The sequence below is a fragment of the Schistocerca serialis genome, chromosome 3, assembly GCF_023864345.2.
Source record: "Schistocerca serialis cubense isolate TAMUIC-IGC-003099 chromosome 3, iqSchSeri2.2, whole genome shotgun sequence".
In the NCBI taxonomy this organism is placed as follows: domain Eukaryota; kingdom Metazoa; phylum Arthropoda; class Insecta; order Orthoptera; family Acrididae; genus Schistocerca; species Schistocerca serialis.
Genome location: NC_064640.1, coordinates 497450211 through 497476954, shown reverse-complemented (window position 1 = coordinate 497476954; position 26744 = coordinate 497450211). Strand labels below are relative to the sequence as shown.

At 42.4% G+C, this 26744-nt stretch overlaps 1 protein-coding gene across 1 annotated transcript in view; it reads left to right on the top strand.

The window, feature by feature from the left end:
• The window catches only part of LOC126469525 (serine/threonine-protein kinase GL21140-like), a 215336-nt gene that overhangs the window by 20860 nt on the left and 167732 nt on the right, over positions 1-26744 (top strand). The window contains exons 3-4 of the mRNA XM_050096645.1: positions 7284-7967; positions 22005-22101. Coding sequence (XP_049952602.1) covers positions 7287-7967; positions 22005-22101 — 778 coding nt within the window. The 5' untranslated portion in view covers positions 7284-7286. The remainder of the gene's footprint in view (positions 1-7283; positions 7968-22004; positions 22102-26744) is intronic.

The window sequence follows — 26744 nt, the reverse complement described above, 5'->3', positions numbered from 1 at the left end:
CATGCCACACGTTCGTAGACCCTATCAGTCGTTCCAGTTGTTCTACAAAAGTATGGGAAACCATAAGGAGAATTTCTGGTATATGCAGTCACTTACCCGTAGCAGCTGTGCTGAAGCAGGGGTGTCACCACAAAATGGCCAGAAATGTCAGCCAGGCAAAGACAGAGTATTTTGCGATAACTGCTGCCACTGACAAATGCTGTGATGCTTCTAACATAAAAAATTTCGCTATATCACTATGGCGTATAACAGAAGGGGCTGTCTGTGGAAATAGGCTATTTTCCTATATTAGAAATATGGTTCAGGTTGTTGTTCCAAATTATTATGACATTCAAATATCATTTTTGTCAATATTCTCACAACTGCAGAGAGTCATCATGTTTTCCTTCAACAGCTTTATACATTGCAGTTTTACTCTTCCTTCAGGTCATAAATTTAAACCACTGGAAAATGTTACATCTATAAAATATGTGGTGGACGCAGCAGAACCTTAAAGTACCGTGTGGTTATAATTAAAGTGCAGCTCCTCACAGAGGTCCAGTGTGGGCTGTAATTTCCATATGGCAGTGAAACTTGGTGGACATGCTAATGCTTTAATACAGAACTGATTTATGCTGGAAAAAAATAAGTTCCAATTTTGGCCACCAGATTCAAGTCTGGCACTGTACACAGTTTGTAAGACATTGCGATATTCACACTTTCATTTGTCAAGCCAAAATATGGGTGAACTGTGTGGCTATTAAGAAGAGAGCATGCACTTTTAGTGAAACTGTTTTATGTGAATGGGAGCAACTGCAATGCCACAGTGCGAGAATACCACTGGCTGAGAGGTCTGAGGAGAGGCCCACTTTCATTTAATGGTTTAAGGATAAGGATGATGATGATGATGATGATGATGATGATGATGAAGAAATTCGAATTCGAAAACACAGGTGAGCTGGGTGGGTGGCACCTGGAAGAGGATGACATCTTATTGTGATGGAAGTTATTGACGAGGTTGCTGTTGCTATAACTGACCAAGCAGCACATGTCCCGTGTAGCGTTAGTGCTAGTGCTTGAGTAGTTTTGCAAGAATTGTCTATCCCACAGTCAACACTACAGAAATTTATATGGGCTATTTTACACTGGTACCTGTGCGAGATCTAGATGGTTCAGCAACTGAAATCTTATCTGCAGCAGCATTCTGAATTTTTTCTTTGGTTTATGGCACAGATAAAAGATGATTACTTGTGGATGGACAACATTCTATGAAGTGACAAGGAACATTTTACATTACAGGGTACAGTGAATACACAAAACTGCCAAATTTGGGGGTGCTGTTAAAGTGAGTGTTTCACAAAGAACCATTGCATTGGCCATATGTGATTATGTGGTGTGGATTTATAAGTGCTTTTGTTTTTGGTCCATTCTTCTTTCTAGATAATACACCCACAGGGCCTGTCAGGTGCATTGTGACATCTGTACATTATCAAGACCTCTTTGTACACCATACTATTCCTGCTTTGGAAAAACACAACTATGTGGAAACTGCTGTTTTCATGCAAGATGGGCAACACCTCATGTTGCTTGCCCAGTGGAAGATCTGTTTAATGCAATCTTCCATGTATGTTGTTATCTCCAGAGGCTTTCCAGATGAATGGCCTGTAAGATCACCTGATCTGCATTCATGTAACTGATACTACTGTGAGCAACTGTTGATCACATTGTTTTATGGATGCAGCATCTCTGGTGCTCATGTTGAACAAATTATGTAAGCAATGGTTAATAGTAAAATCAACTTTGCCTTTCTCACTTGTTTGATCTTTTCTGCCCACATCCCCTTCCTGATCCATCACATATGTAAACATTTATATACATCTTTCTTGCTTTCACAGTGCCAGATTTGCACCTTGTGACCAAAAATGGAACTAATTTTTTCCAGTGTAAATTGGTTCCACATTGATGCATTAGTTACATATACCAAGTTTCGATCCAATACAGTAATTACAGCTCACACTGGACTTCTGTAAGTAGTTGCACTTTAATTATAACCAGGTGGTATCTGTTATTTTACTGCATATTTAACTGCTGCTGAAAAACTGATTCAAAAGTGTTTACACAGGACCAACTTTCATTCTATCATAGTGCCCTGGTCTTCTTATTGCATTTTCTTGTAGGTTCCAAGCAGTGCTCATTTTTTTCTCTTTGTTGGGGTGACACAGCTTTACAATGGGCTCAATACATTCAGTTGGGATATTGGTTAATTATTGTCTTAAATGACTTATTTGGGAAGAACAATGTGGCAGTAATTGTTAAAATGTTTCTCAGATTCTTCAAAGCAAGAGCTACATCAGCTATGAAGTACAGTTCCTTAACACCATCCTTGTGATTCATGTCATATTGATAAGATGTAAAATGAAGCTAATAAATGAAAATAGATGTTAAAATCTAATGTGATGTAGAATTTATAGCTCTTAAATAACAGTATTATGAATACAGTAAACTTAAGAAGACAATAACATGAAGTGGAAGAAAAAAATGAAACTTGCTCCAAATGAGGATCGATGTTGTGAGCATTGCATAAGAAGCCCAGCAAGATACCTATTACACTACAAGTGACAACATGTTTCTATGAAGTATTTTCTTACAACAAAATGATCCTCACAGAAACACACAAACAGTAATGACTGCCTCATTTGGATATCTGTGGGCAACTTGCAACCACTTTCCATTCATCTTCTCATTCCTTTGAACACTCAGAAATCATTTTTCAGGAGTTTTTATAGGTTTATTTGTACATTGTGTACTATACATCATTTGTAACCCATTTTCCGAAATATAAATTTGAAAACGAGGTGTCACTGTGAATGAGCTACACAACAGTAGGAGCAGCATGCCATCCAATGATGTCACAGGCATCACATGACTCAACTGGAATGTTTTAGTGGGCTTTCAAATATTTGGACATAATTTCTGTGTTGTTGTTCTTTATTTTTATTACTGCAGGATTTATAATGAGAAAAGGAAAATTGAGCAGGTGGAGGTTATGACACACGTACCGTATGATGAAGCTAAAAACAGCTTTCAAAGCTATGCAACCTGTAGTGTTTGCTAATTCTTTTGCATTGTCCCCATTAAGAAGTCAATCCCCAAGCACGATGCCTCAACACTAACCCAGACCACAGATTGAAGTAAGAGTGCATGCTCATGTCAATGTACCTGTGGGGGAAAAGCGCACTTGACCCCCAAAACGATTCAGAAGACTTGGAACCCTGGCAACATATCACTGCACACCACCACAGGCCCAGTAAGCAGTCCTCTCTATCAATGCAACCAACTCATCCCATAATTAAGTTAAAAGTCACACGACAAGTCAATCAAAATCAAAGAATGTGGCAGCAAAACCAATGGATCAGTGAGTACTCATCCTTTCCGATAGGGATTTAATAGTTGAAGATACTGATATCCTCAAGGATGGACTGGAGAGCTGGGCATTATCTAATGTTGCCCCAGACTTCTTGGGTAAATCATCACTGTTGAGGTAGGAGGACAACCCTCTCTAATCATTGGCTTCCTCAGGGACTTCCTTATTGCAGTGGAACATAAATGGATACCAACCGCATTTGGAAAAATTACAGTTCTTGGTACAGGAGAGACTGTTCTGCATCCACATACCAGAAACTCATTTTAAAGCCACCAACGCACCTGAATTAAGCAGCTACCACTCCTACGGGAAGGATGATTTTACAAGAGACAGGGCTATGGGTGGGTAGGCTGTTTCCATTGATAACAGACACCATTCCTCTCCGGTCCCTCTTACCACAGCCATACAAGCTGTTGGAGTGGAAGTTCTCACACCAGTTCACATCACAGTTTACACTATATCTTCCACTTCACAAGCTGTTGGATCCATATGCACTGTCAAAGCGCTTTCGGTTATTCTCTCGCCAATTCCTCTTCTTAGATGATTTTATTGCACACATTGTGCTGTGGGGCTTGGCTACCACTTCTTCCAGAGATCATTTTGCTCCAGAGAACGTAGTGTCGAGCACTTCATTCATTTAGTGTGTATCTACCTTTTGAACTCTGGTCAGATGGTACAGTTTTCCACTGCTACTGCTGCAGGGTCATCTTCCACCATTGACCTTTGTTTTTGCTCCCCAGCTGCTGCAGACTTAGTTGAGTGGGACAGAGTCACATATTTGCATTTCAGTGACCCCTTTGCAGTGTAGATCCATCTGCTGACTGGGATGGTGGTCGACAGGAGACTACAAAGATGGAGGCTTCAAAGGGCAAATTGGTTGTGATACAGTCAGCAGGCTGTCTTTGAACTAGAGGAATGCATCCAGGAGATGGTGGACCATGTCACCTTTGTGATCTGATGAGATGCAGTTGATTCCATTCCCCAGTCTTGCCGCCACCTAAGATGACAGTATGCCCCTTGGTGGAATGAAGGAGGTTGTTCAGCAATTGGAACCAGTCGCACAGCTTTGCAGCTTTTCAAAAGTCGTACAACTACGGAAAATCTTTGTGGCTTCAGGTCTGTGGGAGCACAAATGAGGCGACTGATAGAGGAGTGGAAGAGGAACTCCTGCAAGGAATTAGTGCTTTCCATTAATTGGCGCACATCCACTACACGAGTTTGGGACTCAGTTAGGTGGATTTCAGGCAAGGATAGTACGATCCCCTTAAGACCTTGCTGAGCACTGCACCCTTAGTGGATGTACCTAAGGACTTAGCTGAAGTTTTAGCTGAACACTTTTTTACTGTCACTGCCTCATCAGGACAAACTCCTGAGCTTCAGATATTCAGTAGGCCTATGGAGATGAGGAGGCTCTGCTCCTTCTTGTGTAATGAGATGGCCAACAAGCTTACATTCCTCATTTGGGAATTGGAATCAGCCTTGTATGCAGCCAGAGACACTGCTCGAGTACCGCATCAGATTCATTATCACATGTTCCTTCATCTGTGCCCTAGAGCCAAAGACAAGCTCTTTTCCTGTTTCAATCAGATCAGGTTTGATATATAGTACATAGTCACTTGGAAGTAAGCAATATTAATTCCCTTATGGATACCAGGCAAGGATCGTGCCAGCCCTAATCTGGATGTGTCAGACCTCTAGGATGGAACAAATTGCTGCCTTTGTCTTCAGAGGCCAAAAGTGATTTTAAGCCAGACACAGTGCATGTATACTTGTACTCCAGATTTTGTTTTTACCACTCTGTTTTCTTCAATATTAAGTACATACCACAGTTTTATTGTTGTTTTATAGGGATAAATCCCTGCAAGGAATGCCCTCAGTTATTCAACTGTTTTCTGTGACAGACATTTCCAAGTGCACCCTCTGGAACAATTTAAAAATTATGATGTGAGGTTAAATGGCATTAGGACAGCCTTGGAGTGGATTAAAAGTCATCATGGTACAAGGTTTCTTGTGTGTGCTGCCTTGTTCAGTGTGCTACAAGCGGTCTACCAAATGTACCCGATAGACCAACTGATTCCGCTGATCCAGGACACCGTACAGTGACACCAACACCAAGGCAAGGGGAGAGTCTTTTGCTGGAGGCCGGGGCACATCAGGATACAGGGAAATGACGTAGCCAACAAAGCAGCCAAAGAAGCATATCTGGATGACGTATGTTGATTGCTGTCCCCTTACAAGACATATTCCCATTATCTGACAGAAGAATCGTGTCAGTGGGAGACATCAAACTGTGGGGGCTCAAACCGAATGCAAAGGTGTGGTGGACTTCATGCCAACCACACCAATGGAAGGAGGTGCCACTCACTGGGCTGCACATAGGACATAGCCCTTTAACATGTGGTTTTGTCATCCGGCCAGGAAGATCTACCACTATGAAGTTCTTGGTGTGCTGCTTTCGGTTCAGAATATTTTGGCATTATGTGTTTTCTTTATTGACATCATGGCAGCCCTCGGTTTGGCTGAAGATCCGCTCACCAATTCTGACATCAGTGTCACAGGGGTTTTGAAATTTTGTTAGCTGTTGGTACATAATCCCTAAAGTGCTGGGGAGGGGAACTTTACTTTAATGCTTTATAAACAACTTAGCCTGTGGGGGTAGCCTTTGTCTTTCCACTGTCTTTCTCCACCTCCCTCTCTCTCTCTCTCTCTCTCTCTCTCTCTCTCTCTCTCTCTCTCTCTCTCTCTCACACACACACACACACACACACACACACACACACACACACACACACACAAATCATTATCCAATGTGTGGTGCTTGTGGCGTACTGATCACAGTGAGCCACATTGTAGATGACTGTTTTACACTCATCCAAGAGAGCAGCAGCTGATTTAATGACAGATTTGCCCACTGTTGTAACTGACAATCAGATGAATGTGGCCAGACTTTCAAGGTTTTGCGAAATTTTCCACTTGTTCCCTAAAATTTTGGGAGGAAGTTTTTAATGTGTTGTGAGAGTGGCTGGTCCATCCATGTTTTTTGTAAGTGATCAGCCATCCATGTTTTTTGTAAGTGATCAGCCAGTTTCATTTTCCTGTGTAATTATTTTACATTTCCTGTTGCATTACTTCTGTTCCTAATTACAAGTTTTGGAACATATGACCATTTTACACTATCGTAGAGAACGTGAGATATTGCGATTGTGTGGGTGACTGAGTGTGATTGAAAGTGAGTGTAATTCTGTGTCTTTCTGTTACTTCTTTTATGATATTTGTCATTTTAACCATATTCATCCGTATATACTCAGTCATTTGGGTGAGAAAACCCCCCAGTTTGCTGTGCTCATGATGTTCACATTTCAGTGGCACAAATTTTAATCCTATCTTTTATTTCCTGGTAAAATAAGATGCACTTTTATTTGAGACTTAAACTCAAAAATTTAACTAAACTCTAGTGTGGTATATATTTTGATAATGGATATGTTGTCACACTCTGTCACAAGGTTTTAAGGTGGTCGCATATGTGTGGTGCAGAGTTCCTGGAGTATCCATTTTTAGTTTAGGTTGCAACCAGCCACACACAGCTACTACATCATTTTAATAATTTTGCTGATGTTTTTGCTTTCTTTCTTGAATGTTTCAGAATTGGTGGTATGTCTTTAGTAACAGATGAACACCAATGAGCACCACTGTTCATAATAGAACATTGAAGTTGAGCCATATAATTGCCTCATTTTAGGAGTGATTTAACTTTCTTACACATAGGAAAACGAATTATTAGCTAAATAATTTTCCCTGTTTTATCAGCTTTCATCATCTTTCTTCAGTTTTCATGATCACTTGAGATACTATAACAAGTGATTCCTTTTTTTTTTTCCAGATCATGTCTGGCATCAAGGGCAGCCAAAGTAATCTATCATCATCTTCAGCTCTGTCATCTTCCATGCAGCATGGAACATCATTAACTGGTGGTGGAAGCAGTCTAGAGCATTTAAGTTGTGATGAAAGTAATATATCAGCAAGATCAGTAAGACATGCCAAAAGATGTCATTTTTTCCGTAATGCTGATGTATATTTCAAAGGAGTATCACTTGTTTTTCCTACAGAAAGGTATAGGTCATTTGAAAGTGTGTTTTCAGAGGTTACTCGTTCATTATCAAAGCATGTAAACCTACCGACTGGAGTTAGAAATTTATACTCCTTAACTGGAAAGAAAATCATGTCACTTGATGATCTGGAGGATGGGAAAAGCTATGTTGCAGCAGGATCAGGAGAACCATTCAAACGACTGAATTATGTTGGTGTCAGGAGAGGTGCTCATAAAACAAAGACAAAAAGTTTTCAAGCTAATGAATCTTTGCCAGTGAAACAGCATTTTCCTTCTTACATTTATCCTCGTGTTATAACTGTGGTGAGAAATGGTACAAGACCAAGAAAAATTGTACGTCTTCTAATTAACAAGAGGAATGCACCTTCTTTTGATCATACAATTACAGTTATAACGGAGGCTGTGAGACTTGATACAGGCCCTGTGTTGAAAGTGTATGCAGCTGATGGATCTCAGGTAAGTGTACTGTGATAACTTCATGTAACTATTTGAAATGTGTGTCTGTGGTTCAGATGTAAATGCTGATTACTCCTCTGGTCTTCAGCAGTGTGGAATACAGTAATCTAATATCAGAAAATCTGCTCCTCTGTTGGTTACTGTTGTTCCATTTTATTTTGTGTAACCATTTAGTTGTGTTGTGGTGTACTTAGCAGGGAATGACTAAATGTTGTCTTCAGCTACAAATGCTTGGTGAAAAATAATGGCAGCCAAATGTGCTACCTTCAACTGTTACAAGAGTGTTTAGCAGATAGGTTTGTTGCAAAACTTTTCAACAAATATTTCATAACTTTTACTGAAAAATGGGTTTGTCAGGCTCAGTATTTGTTGCCATAGAATATCTCAGACCACCAATATTACATTGCCAGGAGTTGCGATGCATGCAGTGTGGCATAGTGGTTATCATTGCTCTGTGTTAGGCTGCAGGTCACCAGGTCAAACCTGTTATTTAGTGCTTATCATTGCTGGAAGGTTCTTGAAATGTCTTATGTTTGTGTATTATGTGATATTCAGGGTTCATGTAAATAGTTGCTCTCTATCCAGGAAGTCAGTCCTGTTCTGGCTGTACATCTCTCGTAATAAACGTGTTTCCAGTGCTAAGGGTTGCACTTCACAGACTATTCATATTTGTACTGGAATGTGGTTATGACGTGACATTGTTTGGTGAAGATGCTGATTACTTCAAAACATCTTCGGCTCTGTGGCTCCAATTAGGCAGCATAAAAGCCATCTCCTATGCACCAACAGGAACCAGTATACAAGCCAACTGACAAATGTGTTAAAGTGTGTTCAGACAGCAGTCCTCCGCCCAAATTCGAAAAAGTGCCTCTTTGCTGCCTAAGAAACAAAAATTTTGGGTCATCTAATGAATGGCAATGGAATCCGTCCCAATCTGTAGAAAATAAGAGCAGTCACAAATTTTCCAACTCCTCAGCACAATGATGATGAAAGAGATTTTCTCGGAATGTGTTCATACCACTGGCAATTGATAAAGGACTTTGTACCAAGACGCATCGCTTGCAAGGATACTACTGCAGGGAGATACCAAATTTTCCTGGAATGAGTTGCAAAAAAAATCTTTCCTTGTCCTTAAGGAAGTACTAACATCTTCTCCAGTCCTAGTATTGTATGATGAGAATGCTGAGACAACTTCACACTGACCTTAGCAGTTATGCAATAGATGCAGTTTTAGTGCAAATTCAGGAAGGTGCTCAAAAAGTGCCAGCATTCTGTGAGTCTGATATACTCAGCAACCAATAGTGTGTGCCTTGCAGTTGTTTGGGCCAATATCAAGTTCCAGCTGCATTTATTTGGCAAACCATTCACCATTTTGATGGACCACCATCCTCTATGTAGTCTGACTAGCCTGAAGGACTCATCATGTCGACTCGCAAGATGGGACCTGAGGCTTCAGAAGTACATCACAATGGGATATACAAGTGGGCATAACACAAGGAACCTGACTGCCTTTCAAGGAATTCTTTGGTGGAACACAGCATAAGGGATGAAACCTGTCACTGCTACGTTGTATGATATTGCTGCTGAACAGAGGGAAGAGCAGCTTTGGAGGAGGAGGAACCAACCAAAGAAGAATTCCTATTCATTAATTGAGCATTGTATAGAGGGAGCTATGATCCAGTATGCTATCCTGAAGTTTGTCAATGATACTGTATCTGGTCACCTAGGATTTGTGAAGATATAGACAGAATCAGATGCAGGTATCATTACTGGCCCAGATATCTACCAATCCATTAGACCCTCATATGCAGACTTGGTAATTCTGAATGTGACTGTCCTGTTTGCATCTGATCCTGAGGTCTATACTAGGAATTTGATCTTGCCCAATTCTTCTTTAGCTGGTGTTGCCCAGACTGCAGAATCACATGAGCTTGCGGTTGCAGTAAGGGACTTTTTTTGACAGTTAGCAGGTTGCACAGTTAGGTGTGCATGGTAAACAGCCCCTGATGCCCCGAGGGGTTCCCGAGGCAGCGTGAGTCGTGAGTCACCATGTGTTGATGCCACTGATTCCGTTGCATTGATGTGTGCACATTGCCTGCCTTTGACTATGTTGACCTCAGGTGGTTTGTGTCATCGCATCGTCCTAATTCCCACCCATGGTGTTTTTTTGGTTCTTGGCGGCACTCTGCTACTGCTTATTGGGCGAGCCAGTGGTCATGCCCTGATTCTCATTTGCTGCATGTTCAATGAGATTTTCCACCCATGGAAGCCATGTGTGCGTTATGCCATCAGGTAAGCCATCTGGCAAGTGTTTGGCAGTCAGTGAGCCACCAGTCAGTCTGGTGACCCTTTGTTTTCACTGGACTTTGGAGATGTCTGTGATGCCACTCACATGTCACCTCAGTGTGTTTTGCTGATATTGGTAATAGATGGGCAACCATCCAAATTTCAAATAAAAACGGGAGCAAAGTCAACCTCGTTAATTTAGACACATACAGGCTCTTGGGCTGCGACATCAAGTTGTCTTAAAGTAAACAGTATATTCCTTTGAGGGGCTGTTGCCGTCTCTGCACATAATATGGTAGTGGTCAGTTCACTGTTGGCACAGTGTGTTTTTAGGTTAAACAGTTTCTCTGTTTTTGGTTTCCACATGGCTGAAGTACATTTAGTGTCTCAGTTGGTCCCTTTTCAAGATTTTGATTCCTTACTGGAGTCGTACAGACCGATGCTTTGAGAATACATTGGGCCGGGCAGAAAATTTCAAGGCACACATTTCTCTCAGCGAAACCTAAATTTTGTCACCCTCTCCAGGCTTCCTTCTCCATGGATGAGGAGGGAAAATCCAAGTTGCAGTGTCGGAAGGATGAAAGCATTGTTTCTCCTATTTTGTCGAGTCAGTGGGCCACCCGTTTGGTGGCAATTCAAAAGCCTTACAGTGCAGTGTGCCCTTGTGGTGACTTTAAACAGATGGTTAATGTGAAATATGTCGTGGATTCATACCCCATTCTGCAGCCGGAGTTGTTGTTGAAGTTGTCAGGGACAAGTACTTTTTGCGCATTGACTTGGGCAATGCATATCGGCAGTTGCCTTTGGATGCATCTCCTTTTGGCTTTACTAGTTTAATTGCTTGGTTTTTGGAATCTCATCTGTGCCAGGAACTTATCATTGATATTTGGAGCAGTTGATTCAGGACATTCTCTGTTGTGTAAACTACCTTGATGACATTTGGATTGTGTTTTCTACGTGAGAGGGGCATTTACAAAACCTACAGTTAGTTTTCCAACATCTTCTGGAAAATGGCCTTTTTTGCAAGCTGGAAAAGTGCAGTTTTTGCTCCCCAAAAATGTGTTTCTTGAAACATGCACTTAGGAAAGGTGGCCTTGTCCCATACATATCAAAGCCATCATAAAACTGCCGGCACCCAAGAACCTGAAGGAGCTCCAGTCTTTTTTGCATATTACGCTAAGTTCATCTCCCACCCTGTGTACTTCTGCCATCCTCTTAACCGGCTTTACCAAAAAGTCATTAAGTTTGTCTGGTCTGCGAGTTGTCAGTGGGCTTTAGAGTCCCTCGAGCAGTGTTTGTGTTGCTCCCTGTGTGGCTTCTTTTACGCTAGGGAAGCCTTTAACCCTGGCCTTTGACACATCAGAGTATGGCATTGGTGAGGTTCTGTCTCATTGGATCCCCAAATGGCACCAAAAACCGAGCATAATTATTCACAGGTGTAAAACAAGGTGCTGGCCATTATTTTTGGAATTAAGAAGTTGTACTTTTTCTTGTATAGGGCAAAGTTTGTTCTCATCTGCGACCACAAACATCTGGTTCCCTTATTTGGCTCTTGTTCCAAACTCCGAGATACGACTGGCCGCCAATTGCAGTGCTGGTCCCTTTTTTTCACTGCCAGTTGCAGTGCTGGTCCCTTTTTTTTCACCGCCAGTTGCAGTGCTGGTCCCTTTTTTTCAGTAATTATTGCTATCGCATTAGTTACAACTCCACTGCCCAGCATGCAAATGTTGGTGTGCTATCGCTACTGCCAGTGGGGCTCAATCCGGAATTCAGCAAGAGGCTCTCATGTTCATGTTGAACGGTAACTTGCAGTAAACCTTGTTGAATTTTCTGCTGACTCTGCAAAAGATTGCAGTGTCCACAGCCACCAACCTGTTTTTCCAGAAAATCATTTCTCTCTCTCTCTGTCTGTCTGTCTTCCATGATCAACTCACTGTTATTTAGGGCGTCATCTTGCTTGCCATGGAGGTTGGGTGGTGCCCCCCCCCCCCCCCCCCCCCCCCCAGTCCTCAATGCTGCATGTGTTGCACTGGGGTATGACTCATGTGAAGGCATTGGCACAACGTCAAGTCTGTTGATCAGCAGTCTATCATGACATCAAACATCTGTTGAGAACTTACGGGTCCTACATTTTTGAGCAGCAGGGGGTTGTTGGTGGTTGATGCCTTGTCAAATTTACTGTATGTAGCCAAGTGTTCCTCCATTTCATTGACTGCCACTGTTTGTGTATTGTCAATCATTTTTGCCATCAAGGGAACCCCGAAGGACCCTCATGTCAAATAACAGTTGGGAGTTTGTGTCGCAATATTTTGAAGACTTTTGTGTTTTCAACAGTATAAACCATTTGACTACTGCCCCATTTCACATGACTTCTTACTCAGAGGTAGAGCACTTCACGCGTTTGTGCATATGTTCTGAATCAAATGAAGTAGTCCATAACTGCCTCTTCCCATGATGATGTGTTGTTGAGTTTTCTGGCTATGTATTAGGCGATGCCAGTTATCAGATGGCAGAATCTCCTGCATTTATTGCAGCCTGAGTTGCATGTTCTGGCACCACCCTGAGATTGCTCTTTGGGTTGGTCTTTTGACTGATACCAGGGGTGGCTGCTGCATGCTATGACTGCAAAGGTCGGCAGTTATTGCTGATTTATGGGGGTCAGTAGCAGCTGACCCGTCCTGCAAATCAGTTGTAACTGCAACCTGTTGGGTTGTCACTGCCAGTCTTCTTCAGCCTGACAACAGGGTTGGTCGCAACATTGTTCCAGGTGTGGGCTCCTACTTACAGCAGTGTGCTTCCCCATTGCTGCCCCAGTCTCACCCTCTGCCACCCTCCCTTCACGTGCGGCTTCGTGCCCCAAGCAGAACTAGCATTCCTGGAAGAAAGTATATTGCAGATGCATGGCTTAACCACAGCCTGGGGGATGTGTCCAGAATGGTTTGCAGGAGAGCTTCTGTGAAGTTTGGAAGCTAGGAGACAAGGTACTGGCAGAACTGAAGCTGTGAGGATGGGTCGTGAGTCGTGCTTGGGTAGTAGCTCAGTGGTAGAGCGCTTGCCCACAAAAGGCAAAGGTCCCGAGTTAAGTGTCTCGGCCCGGCAGACAGTTTTAATCTGCCAGGAAGTTTCAGGATTTTACTGGTCAGTCTGCTGTCCGGGTCTCCTGTGCTCTCTCTGGTTTTGCACCTGAAGTCATGACCCAAAGCTGGACATTTCCAGTGCCACATAGCCTTTTCACTGTGGAGGGACTCATACTGTCAATGGACATTACAGTGGAGGCAGATGAGCTGGCACGGTTACTGCAGCAGAATGGTGTGGGCAACTGTCCTGGAGGGGTACATCTGACATTTGGTATGGGTAGACCCACCGATGGAATGTTTACGTGCCGGCAACGTGACAGTAAGCTGGATGAGGCAGTTCTGACTCTGGACCTTACCTTGTACGTTTTGCCATGCATTGTTGCTAAGAGTTTGGTCGTCAGCTGCCTATGTCAGTTGTGTGTAATGTTTATTCTTGTGGGTCTCTACATGGACTTTCTGTTTCCCGTAGACTGAATCATACAGTGAATTTTCGTTTCCTCTTATGGGGTTCATTTCCCCAGTTGTAGAGCAGCCATCGGCTGGTTCAGTACCTTGTGCCAACAGTGTTGTTTAATAACATTGTCATTCCTGGGCAGATACTAAAGTTCCAACATTGAGAGAGTTACTTACACATACAGTGATAATGTGCACAATTCATTAGATGTTAAACTGCAGACTGCTCGTACACTGAAGTGCCAAATAAACTGGTATAGGCATCTGTGTTCAAATACAGAGATATGCAAACAGGCAGAATATGACTCTGCAATCGGCAATGCCTATGTAAGACGACAAGTGTCAGGTGCAGTTGTTAGATTAGTTACTGCTGCTACAATGGCAGATTATCAAGATTTAAGAGAGTTTGAACGTAGTGTTATAGTTAGCGCACAAGTGATGGGACTCAGCATTTCCAAGGTGTGATGAAGTGAGGGTTTTACTATAAGAGTGTACTGTGAATCTCAGGAATCTGGTAAAACATCAACTCTCCAACATTGCTGCAGCTGGAAAAAGATCCTGTAGAACGGGGCCAACGAGGACTGAAGAGAATCATTCACCATGACAGAAGTGCAACCCTTTAGAAAATTGCTGCAGATATCATTGCTGGGCCAACAACAAGTGTCAGCGTGTGAACCACTCAATGAAACATCATCAATATGGGCTTTCTTAGCCGAAGGCCCGCTTGTGTACCCTTGATGACTGCATGACCCAGAGCTTTATGCCTCGTCTGGGCCTGTCAACACTGACATTGGACTGTTGATGACTGGAAACATGTTGCCTGGTTGGACAAGTCTAATTTCTAATTGTATCAAGCGAATGGCCTTGTACGAGTAAGGAGACAACCTCATGAATCCATGGACCCTGCATGTCAGCATGGGAGTGTTCAAGCTGGTGGAGGTTCTGTAATGGTGTGGGGTGTGTGCAGTTGGAGTGATATGGGACCCCCTGATATATCTAGACACAACTTTGACAGGTGACACATACATAAGCATCCTGTTAGATCACCTGCATCCATTCATGTACATTGTGCATTCTGATGGACTTGAGCAATTCCAGCAGGGCAGTGCAACACCCCACACGTCCAAAATTGCTACAGAGTGGTTCCGGGAACACCATTCTGAGTTTGTACACTTCAGCTGGCCACCAAACTCCCCAGACATGAACATTATTGAGCATATCTGGGACGCCTTGCAGCGTGCTGTTCAGAAGAAATCTCCACCCCCTTGTACTCTTATGGAGTTATGGACAGCCCTGCAGGATTCATAGTGTCAGTTCCCTCCAGTACTACTTCAGACATTAGTCGAGTCTATACCATGTTGTGTTGTGGCACTTCCGCATGCTCGCGGGGGCCCTACATGATACTGGGCAGGTGTACCAGTTTCTTTGGCTCTTCAGTGTATATTATGTGATCCATCAAAGGCTTTTCACTACCAAAATCACTATATCCTTTTGAGTAAATTAGAGTAGTGTTGTTGTGACATTCGCCTGCTTTATTTCTTCATTTGTTGTCCTTGGTGTCGACGTACTGTGTTGTGATACTGGCTGAAAAATGGAGGATGAAGTTCAACACTGACTGCTTAAATGATTTAGCCAACAGGTGCAAATTTGCATTTCACAATTGTTTACTTTCACTGTTCACAACCCCCCTCCCCCCATTATACACATTTAAGATGGACAATGCACTATTGTTTAACTTTCAATAAGCCTCATTAATAGCTTGCAGGCGAACACCCACATACTGCCACAATAGTTTACTATTGAACATCAATGAGCAGTAAAAACCTAACCACACAGTTATTGAAGAATAACAAGGTACGGATGGAACACATTGTCATTTTAACAGACAGCCTAATTGTGTTACACTTATTTCGCGGATGCATTGTTGTTGATCTAACCAATACAGGTTCCTTGTGTGAAACTCGGCTGTGGACTGACTGTCTAGGGGCCAAAAATTGGGCCCTTGTATATCCTTACAATAATAGGTGCTGAAACTACACATTGTCCAGTGTTTAATTTATAGAAATTACAATTAAAACTTAACTCATTAAATTAACTGAATTCATCGAAAAATTGGTTCTTTTTAACAGTTTCTTCTACTACAACAGTTAGGCCAAATTACACTCCTGGAAATGGAAAAAAGAACACATTGACACCGGTGTGTCAGACCCACCATACTTGCTCCGGACACTGCGAGAGGGCTGTACAAGCAATGATCACACGCACGGCACAGCGGACACACCAGGAACCGCGGTGTTGGCCGTCGAATGGCGCTAGCTGCGCAGCATTTGTGCACCGCCGCCGTCAGTGTCAGCCAGTTTGCCGTGGCATACGGAGCTCCATCGCAGTCTTTAACACTGGTAGCATGTCGCGACAGCGTGGACGTGAACCGTATGTGCAGTTGACGGACTTTGAGCGAGGACGTATAGTGGGCATGCGGGAGGCCGGGTGGACGTACCGCCGAATTGCTCAACACGTGGGGCGTGAGGTCTCCACAGTACATCGATGTTGTCGCCAGTGGTCGGCGGAAGGTGCACGTGCCCGTCGACCTGGGACCGGACCGCAGCGACGCACGGATGCACGCCAAGACCGTAGGATCCTACGCAGTGCCGTAGGGGACCGCACCGCCACTTCCCAGCAAATTAGGGACACTGTTGCTCCTGGGGTATCGGCGAGGACCATTCGCAACCGTCTCCATGAAGCTGGGCTACGGTCCCGCACACCGGTAGGCCGTCTTCCGCTCACGCCCCAACATCGTGCAGCCCGCCTCCAGTGGTGGCGCGACATGCGTGAATGGAGGGACGAATGGAGACGTGTCGTCTTCAGCGATGAGAGTCGCTTCTGCCTTGGTGCCAATGATGGTCGTATGCGTGTTTGGCGCCGTGCAGGTGAGCGCCACAGTCAGGACTGCATACGACCGAGGCACACAGGGCCAACACCCGGCATCATGGTGTGGGGAGCGATCTCCTACACTGGCCGTACACCACTGGTGATCGTCGAGGGGACACTGAATAGTGCACGGTACATCCAAACCGTCATCGAACCCATCGTTCTACCATTCCTAGACCGGCAAGGGAACTTGCTGTTCCAACAGGACAATGCACGTCCGCATGTATCCCGTGCCACCCAACGTGCTCTAGAAGGTGTAAGTCAACTACCCTGGCCAGCAAGATCTCCGGATCTGTCCCCCATTGAGCATGTTTGGGACTGGATGAAGCGTCGTCTCACGCGGTCTGCACGTTCAGCACGAACGCTGGTCCAACTGAGGCGCCAGGTGGAAATGGCATGGCAAGCCGTTCCACAGGACTACATCCAGCATCTCTACGATCGTCTCCATGGGAGAATAGCAGCCTGCATTGCTGCGGAAGGTGGATATACACTGTACTAGTGCCGACATTGTGCATGCTCTGTTTCCTGTGTCTATGTGCCTGTGGTTCTGTCAGTGTGATCATGTGATGTATCTGACCCCAGGAATGTGTCAATAAAGTTTCCCCTTCCTGGGACAATGAATTCACGGTGTTCTTATTTCAATTTCCAGGAGTGTATTTGTTTAAATCATGAAATTAAAAAATATCATTACACAAACAATACTTTTGACAAAACTGTTAATTACTTTGAAAGTAATTACGAGCTGACTTTGCTAACATGTTTTCAAATAGAGCCAAATAAATACTTTGAGAATACTATTAGTTGTTCCTCCAAATGTTTATAATTTGTACAGAATTTGTATTTGTTTATATGTCAACAATAGAATTTAAGCTACGAAACAATTAGTGATTTCACTCTATAACAAAAGATATTAACTAGGAATAGTCAACATAAATTAAAAAATCAATTACATACGTAAAATTAAGCACAAGATTATATCTGGTGTTATATTCTTCAAAACTGAGGGCCGACCTCTCTCTTTCATGAAAATGCAGATTATACTTACGTATGTCACTGGTGGTTAGTCAGACATGAAGAAATGAATTTTAAGGAGGCAGATGGCAAAACAAGATAGGAAGTAAAAATATCCCAGCTTGCTTCGTCACATGGTGTAACAGGAAATGATGCAAAATGGTTCATCGTGTCTGACAGAAAAAAAAAGTTTGTCAGTAGGAGAGAGTCCTGTGTTAAGCTATAAGTCATCATTCAACTAGGAACTAATTATGTATTTTGTCCAACTAGGTTCCATCTCCGAGTCCTTACTTTTTGTGATCTGTGTTAATGACCTTTCATCAGTAACATTACCAGATGCTAAATTGGTTTTGTTTGCAGAAGAGGTGAACATGTATCGAGTATAGTTTTAGAAGGTTGGCGTAGTGAAATTTTCATTGGCGTTAATAAATGGTTTGTAGCCTTTATTTATTTATGTAGTTATTTATGAATTTTTGTGTCACAAAACTTTGAAAAGTCACGCTATATACAGTTAAGTTGTTGGAAGAGGTTTCCCGTGACAGTATGTGTCCAAACTATGACAAGCTGATTGAAGAAGTTGATAGTGTGAAATTCTAGTGATTACTACATGATAAATTCAGTTGGAAGGAGCATTCCGTGGAACTGCTGAATTGCCTAAACAAATCTTTTAGTCTGGATAATGTCAGACATGGATGATATTTCCCCTTTACTTTCATTCCTGAATGTCATTCAGGATAATTTTTTAGGCTAACTCATTAAGCCAAGATAAATCTTTCAAAGTGCGAAAGCATTATATATATTCTCGGCATAGAACTAAACTTTTTCATTGTCATCACAGTGAGTGAAATATGTACTTCACAAGTATCAAATGACTTGAATGGCATCATGCAGCTAGTTAGGGAACAAATTATCACACCATTGTTGGGTGTAGCAAAGTGCTCTTTCAGGGACAGACCTTTTTTGGAAAAATTTAATGGTTGGGATGGTGAGACAGTGTAGAAAAAATGGAACAAGAATGACTGTTAAACTGCAGACCAGTTTCACTGATATCAAGCTTATCAAAAATCCCAGAAATGCTTATGTATAGTGGATTAGTTGTTTATTTGTTTAAGCCCTACCTTCTCATTGGCCACAGCACAGTTTCAGAAAGGTTAAAGGTAATGAACAGTATGTATTCGCAGTTGTGTTTGATAATATATTATACAGTCATAGAGAAGAAATGGTTCTATCCCCAAAGTTCATGGATATTTCCAAAGTATTTGACAGCATTGCTCATGAAATACTGACACAAACACTGGAAAGCTGTCATTTATGGGAAAACATGATAGGGAATACCTAAACAACAAGAAATGCTCTGTGTCAATATGGAACACGTGCCAGTCAGAAACGAAATCAATCAAATGAAGTACAGTCCAGGGTTTGGTAAAGGTGCCATTATTATTTGATCCGTTTATAAGTGATACTGTTACAGAAGAGAGAGAGAAAAATGTTTGGTGCTGATATATGACAATACTAAATGGAGATATAAATGTGCAATACACAGGGCAGTTGTAATTAAACTTTTGCTACTTGAGAAAGCCCCTATGGAAGATGTGTATTGTAGAACAGGGAAACTTTGTGAAAACATTTGTAAGGACATGCAGAAGAGAAATAATGAAAAAAACCATTGAAAGTAATGCATTCTAACTTCCATGTGTTACAAACATTGCTCAATGTGATGACCACCTGCATCCACAGCAGCGTGGAACAACACTCGAGATACGATTTTGCAATTGTTCACAGTGCTTTTTGAACAGTGGAGGATGGAATGTTCAGCTTTTGTGACACAGCTTGTGCACTGCATGAAGGTCACACATTGTATCCAGCATTCTTGGCCATGGCAGCAACAACTACTTCAATTTGTGGCGCAGTTGGCCATTGGTCTGTCCCAGGAGCAGTTCCCAAATCGCCAGTTAATTCGAACATCCGAATCATGTTCTTCAACCCAAGTGCCGAAAAAGCGACACTCTGTATTCTGTTAATGCGTCGATACTCAAGAGGAGCAGCAGAACTATCGCAGATTTTTTTTTTTTTTTTTTTTTTTTTAAAAGCTTTGCTCTTAAAGTCCTGCTCACGTTGTCCAGACCCATTTTGACTACTGCATCTATAATGCAAACTGTTAATTGTGTTAAAACCCCACATTGCCATACCAGTACAGGTGCCTAATGGTAAATCATGATGCTAACACTGCAAATCCTGCAGCACACAGTCTGAACATGATTCCTTTGAAGCTGGGTACCCATACAGGAATTAATTTCCTGTCTACACTGGCTCAAGTAGTGAAAGTTTGATTATAACCACACTGTATGTAATTCTGCAAACATCGTGGCATTATAAAAATGGAGTACACTATGTAAACAGTGCTCAAAAACAAAGAAAAGTCTCACCATACAAAAATAAAGCTTGATGAAACAAAGTTGAAGAAGGCATTACTGTGACTATTGGCATGAAATGGAAACGGCGTATTAACACAACATGTTTAAAAAATCGGTACTGTCATGCCCACTGTGAAGTGGCTGTTGCAATATACAGACAGCTTGCATGTACAGTATGCCACAGAAACTGAATCATACCTGCAGTGTGGAACAGCAGTATGAGAAAATTCAAACACAGGAAACAAACTGCATTCAACTTGGGAAACAAATGGGGACAGTTTAAGGAAAAAGCCATTTGAAACATGAATAAACTGCTTCAAAAGTATAGCCATTTTAACCTAATCATATAAAAATAGTTAACAATAAAAGCAACACAATACTCTGAGGAAAAACCAATTCAGACAATCCTACTACCAATCCTTTGAATGGAAAAACAACCCTTGGTACTCAGGTATAATGTTAATAAAAAGTCTGCCGAAAAACATACAGGATGCTGAATAAGGCAGTAACTTTCCAAAGAAGTTAAAGAAATATTACAGTGTTAACGATAAATAAATAACTTACATCTGTAAATAATGCTGTGTGTAATCATTAATTTTATAAAGCTTAAGCAAAATGGTTGTTGTTTGAGAAATATTTGTTACTAAGTGTTTTAATGTTTTTTTTTATGGCCTACAAGGTGTTCGGTAATTCCTGTTACAAACTTCTAGGACTCATAGAAGGGAGTGAGTAATCCTGAATAGGAATCCATGTCTGAGAATGTATCATTCTATGATGCTTTCAGTTCAAATGTTTAACTTGTCCACTTCTGCTTGAGGAATTGAATTAGGCTTGATGCAGTACAATTACTGGGTAATAATTTGAAAGGAAACGTAATGAAAACATTCATTCACCAGTTGAGCACATTTGTTTCTATTAACTCTTAACTATTTGGTGTTTTCATTGGTCCGAAAGAAAAAAGAACCTAGCATACTGTATGTACAGAACAGTAATGATGCATTGCCATCAACAACAATGTTACGGACATTGTACCTATGAACCATGTTCTGATATGCACTTTCCATCCCACCTGGTGTCTCGCAAGTTTCTAGTGCAGTGGCCAGAACTGGTGACAACACATCTTCCTCTGTCTCTCTGTCTCTACAGGAGACTCGTAGCAGGGCACACATTACGTAATATCAGGTGACCGTCTGACGTAATTCACATCATCCTGTGTAATCTATTGCGTACCAGCAGACAAGTACGCATTACACATCTGAGATGAAACCATCGTAGGACGGAAACGGTACATTTTCAGACATGGGTTTCTATTCAAAATATTACATACTCACTCTCCTCTACAAGTTGTTGAAGTTTGTAATGAGAATCTCTGAACACCCTGCATATGATGCACACAATCACTGTACACAGTGTAATACTAAATCATCAGTGTCTAAGTGTTACAAAAATAATTTTAGTTCTCTGGACCCGAGGCTAACATGTGTCAGTCTCTGGGAACCGTATCACATTAATCAAATACCTTTACCTTTTTTATTTTGCAAAGTCGTTTTCCTTATTATCTTTGATTTGCCTTCATTCAAGCTCATTTTTATTGTATTATGTTTTTCTGCCTCGTTACACACTGTCTTTTGCCATATATAAAATATGTGGAGCATGGTATTACACTACTTCAGATACTGAAATTTTTTTCAATAACTGTGGAGTTTGTTGCAAACTGTGCTTCTTGATGTAATTTTTGCAAGACTTCTTTACATTACAGTTGAGACTATGACAAATTTCTTCACACACATTTGTGCATCTGACATAGCAGTCAATCTGCAGTCACACCCATGTAGTTATTGTCTAATGTTAATTTTTTTTTGTTCAAGGTCACATCACATGAAGACTTTTTTAAAACAGAAGATTTGTTTTTTGCTTACGGATTGGAGAGACCGAGTAAGAGAGATTTTGAGTTAGATTATGAAGGTAACTAAGAGTTAAAATTTTTGTTGAATCATTTTCATTGTAAATTTAGTTTCCTGTGTTTTATTCTGTGTACTTTCTTTACATTTTTATTGTGAATTAGGCACATTGTATCATTCCAGAAAGTGTGAAATGTAGCTTCACAGGTGCAAACACTTCATGCATTGAAATGTTACTGATGATGAAATGAAAGCCTTCAAATGAAATAATTTGTTATTCTCACTCTGTAAGCTCCATCTAAAGTTTTAAAGTGCTACTTAGGGAGAAAAATCTGGAATTTTTTATCTTAAACATTAAAAAGAAGTAATACATTTCAATACTGCGTATTTGTTAAAGAAAAGTAAATATTAGTGTTGCAGTAGCTGGTAGCCCAATTACTTATGCTAAGGTGTCATAATAATCTGTTATTAACAGCAACAGTTTTTTTATAATAGTGAGACTGGGAATCTCTTGGCTTGCACCACAGTGATACGAGTTTGTCTGCTAATTATTGTCTTTGAGGAGGAAGATTGTTCAGGCAACTGAAACAAAATTTCATTCAGAATCATTATGAGCAAATTGTGTGACAAATACACTCCTGGAAATGGAAAAAAGAACACATTGACACCGGTGAGTCAGACCCACCATACTTGCTCCGGACACTGCGAGAGGGCTGTACAAGCAATGATCACACGCACGGCACAGTGGACACACCAGGAACCGCGGTGTTGGCCGTCGAATGGCGCTAGCTGTGCAGCATTTGTGCACCGCCACCGTCAGTGTCAGCCAGTTTGCCGTGGCATACGGAGCTCCATCGCAGTCTTTAACACTGGTAGCATGCCGCGACAGCGTGGACGTGAACCGTATGTGCAGTTGACGGGCTTTGAGCGAGGGCGTATAGTGGGCATGCGGGCGGCCGGGTGGACGTACCACCGAATTGCTCAACACGTGGGGCGTGAGGTCTCCACAGTACATCGATGTTGTCGCCAGTGGTCGGCGGAAGGTGCACGTGCCCGTCGACCTGGGACCGGACCGCAGCGACGCACGGATGCACGCCAAGACCGTAGGATCCTACGCAGTGCCGTAGGGGACTGCACCGCCACTTCCCAGCAAATTAGGGACACTGTTGCTCCTGGGGTATCGGCGAGGACCATTCGCAACCGTCTCCATGAAGCTGGGCTACGGTCCCGCACACCGTTAGGCCGTCTTCCGCTCACGCCCCAACATCGTGCAGCCCGCCTCCAGTGGTGTCGCGACAGGCGTGAATGGAGGGACGAATGGAGCCGTGTCGTCTTCAGCGATGAGAGTCGCTTCTGCCTTGGTGCCAATGATGGTTGTATGCGTGTTTGGCACCGTGCAGGTGAGCGCCACAATCAGGACTGCATACGACCGAGGCACACAGGGCCAACACCCGGCATCATGGTGTGGGGAGCGATCTCCTACACTGGCCGTACACCACTGGTGATCGTCGAGGGGACACTGAATAGTGCACGGTACATCCAAACCGTCATCGAACCCATCGTTCTACCATTCCTAGACCGGCAAGGGAACTTGCTGTTCCAACAGGACAATGCACGTCCGCATGTATCCCGTGCCACCCAACGTGCTCTAGAAGGTGTAAGTCAACTACCCTGGCCAGCAAGATCTCCGGATCTGTCCCCCATTGAGCATGTTTGGGACTGGATGAAGCGTCGTCTCACGCGGTCTGCACGTCCAGCACGAACGCTGGTCCAACTGAGGCGCCAGGTGGAAATGGCATGGCAAGCCGTTCCACAGGACTACATCCAGCATCTCTACGATCGTCTCCATGGGAGAATAGCAGCCTGCATTGCTGCGAAAGGTGGATATACACTGTACTAGTGCCGACATTGTGCATGCTCTGTTGCCTGTGTCTATGTGCCTGTGGTTCTGTCAGTGTGATCATGTGATGTATCTGACCCCAGGAATGTGTCAATAAAGTTTCCCCTTCCTGGGACAATGAATTCACGGTGTTCTTATTTCAATTTCCAGGAGTGTACATCCCAAGCAGTTGGCAAAATAGACCACTCAAAATGATAACCTCTTTGATTTCTGGACAAATGCCATGATGTGGTACACTGGGTAAAACACTGAACTTAGAATGAAGAAAAGCTGTTTTCAACTCTCCCACACACCCCTCCCCTCCAATCGGTTTTACATTTTATGTGATTTTGTAAATGATCCTTTTAACAAAACCATGGGTGATTCTGTAACCCATTCTTACATCTCTTATAATGAAGTCCAAACAGGTAGCCAGTTTCTAACACCTGGCATTGAATTGTTTGGCATTTAAGTCATCAACAAGCATGATACCTACTTGCAAGATCTTAATTTTGCTACTCAAGGTAGCTGCAGTGTGATTTATTTTGCCAGGCTTGTGTTTGACTGTGTAATCATATTCAGACAATCAGGCATTCACTGAGCTCGAAGACCCACTGAACAGGTCTGTTGCTGAGATTGTTTAAGCTTAATAGTCACTATAAAGGAGCATAATTCATCGACTCTGTCACAGTCTTGGCTGCAGATTTCTAGACCTGCATTATTGCTTGGGCATTTGTAGGACTCCCCTTGGTAGGTCAGGGGTGCACTACCAATGGAAGCAGCTACTCAGGTAGCAGAGTATTTGGGGAGTGCACATTAGGGTTTTTTTAGGCTATGTGGTAGTTTGAAGTACTGTGATGAACACTCACCAAACAGTACGCAGCAAGGGAAGTCTGACAGCGTTCAGAGTAAAGATACTTTGACTGTCAAAATTGTATCAGTAAATTGTCAAAGTATTTGTAACAAAGTTCCTGAATTTACTGTCCTCCAGGAAAATTCTTGCACTCAAACTGTTATCGGGATCAAGAACTGGCCGAAACCCGAAGGAGGAAGTTCAGAGATAATTTAGCGAGTTGTGGAAGATATATTGGAAAGACAGATTAGAGGCCATAGTAAGAGGAATGTTTATTGCACTTGACAAAAATATTGTCTCTATTGTGGCCAAAGTTGAGTGTGTAGCAGGTCTAGGTAAAACGTGCTGTGACAGTTCCAGAGTCATTCAAAGTGTAAGTCAGTAAACACCCTGATTATGCAGTAATAGTTAGAGCTGACTGTAGCCTACAGAGTATAGACTGGGATCTCTACGGATTCATTGCGAGGCGTACACACACACACACACACACACACACACACACACACACACACACATGTCAAATGCTTTTGAGCTCAGTTTTCTGAAAACTGTCTTGAGCAGCTACTTTGGCAGCCCACACGCAATGGAAATATCTTAGACCTTGTAGCTACAAATAGGCTGGACCTCATTGACAATTTCAGTATAGAAACAGGGATTAGCGATCATACTGTCGTCATAGCAACTATGGTTACAAAAGTTAATAAATGAGTTTAGAGTTCTAGGAGAGTGTTTCTGCTAGAAAGGGCAGATAAGCAGTTGTTAGGATCTCACTTAGACAGTGAATTAACATCACTTAGTTCCAGTAAGATGGAGGTAGAGAAAGTATGTTCAAATTTTAAGCAAATTGTGAGCTGTGATCTGGAGAATTACCTGTCTGGTAAGTGGATTAAAGACAGGAAAGACCCACCATGGTTTAATAATGAGTTCAGAAAATGCTCAGGAAGCAGAGGTTGTTGCCCACTTGATTCAAAAGAGAATGCACAAATGACAAGCAAAGGTTAGCACCATGTTTGGATGGAATAAAAGTTCGGTTTTTCAAAGATTACTCAACAGCATTGGCCCCTTACCCAGCTTGCATTTATTGCAAATCGTTCGCTCAGCACAAAGTCCCAAGCGACTGGAAAAAAGCACGGGTGACCCCGGCATATAAGAAGGGCAAAAGACAAATATCCCTAATGTCGATTTGTTGCAGAACCCTTAAACACATTCTTAGTTCGAATATAATAAATTTTCTTGACACCGAGAAGCTTATGTCCGCAAATCAGCATGGTTTTAGAAAGCATCACCCATGCAAAACTCAGCTTGCCCTTTTCTCACATGATACACTGGAAACTATGGATCAAGGGCAACAGGCAGATAATACATTTTTAGATTTCCAGGAAGTGTTTGACACAGTGCCCCACTGCAGGCTACTAAAGAGGGTATGAGCATACAGAATAGATTCACAGATATGCGAGTGGCTCTAAGTTATAGAACCCAGTACGTTGTCCTTGGACGGCAAATGTTCGTCAGAGACAAGGGTATCCACATCAGGAGTGCTGCAGGGAAGTGTGATAGGACTGCTGTTATTCTCTGTATAAAAAATGATGTGGCGGACTGGGTGGGCAGCAATTTGTGGTTGTTTGCTGGTGATGCTGTGGTCTATGCTGTGGTCTACGGGTAAGATGTTGAAGTTGAGTGACTGTAGGCCGATACAAGATGACTTACTCAAAATTTCTAGTTGGTGTGTCGAATTGCAGCTAGCTCTAAATTTAGAAAAATGTAAGTTAATGCGGATGCATAGGGAAAGTAAATCCATAATGTTCAGATGCAGCATTAGTAGTGTCCTGCATGACACAGTCACATTGTTTAAATATCTGGGTTAACTTAGCAAAGCAATATGAAATGGAATGAGCATGTGAAGATTTTGTAGGGAAGGCACATGGTCAACTTATTTTCATTGGGAGAATTCTAAGAAAGAGTGGTTCACCTGTAA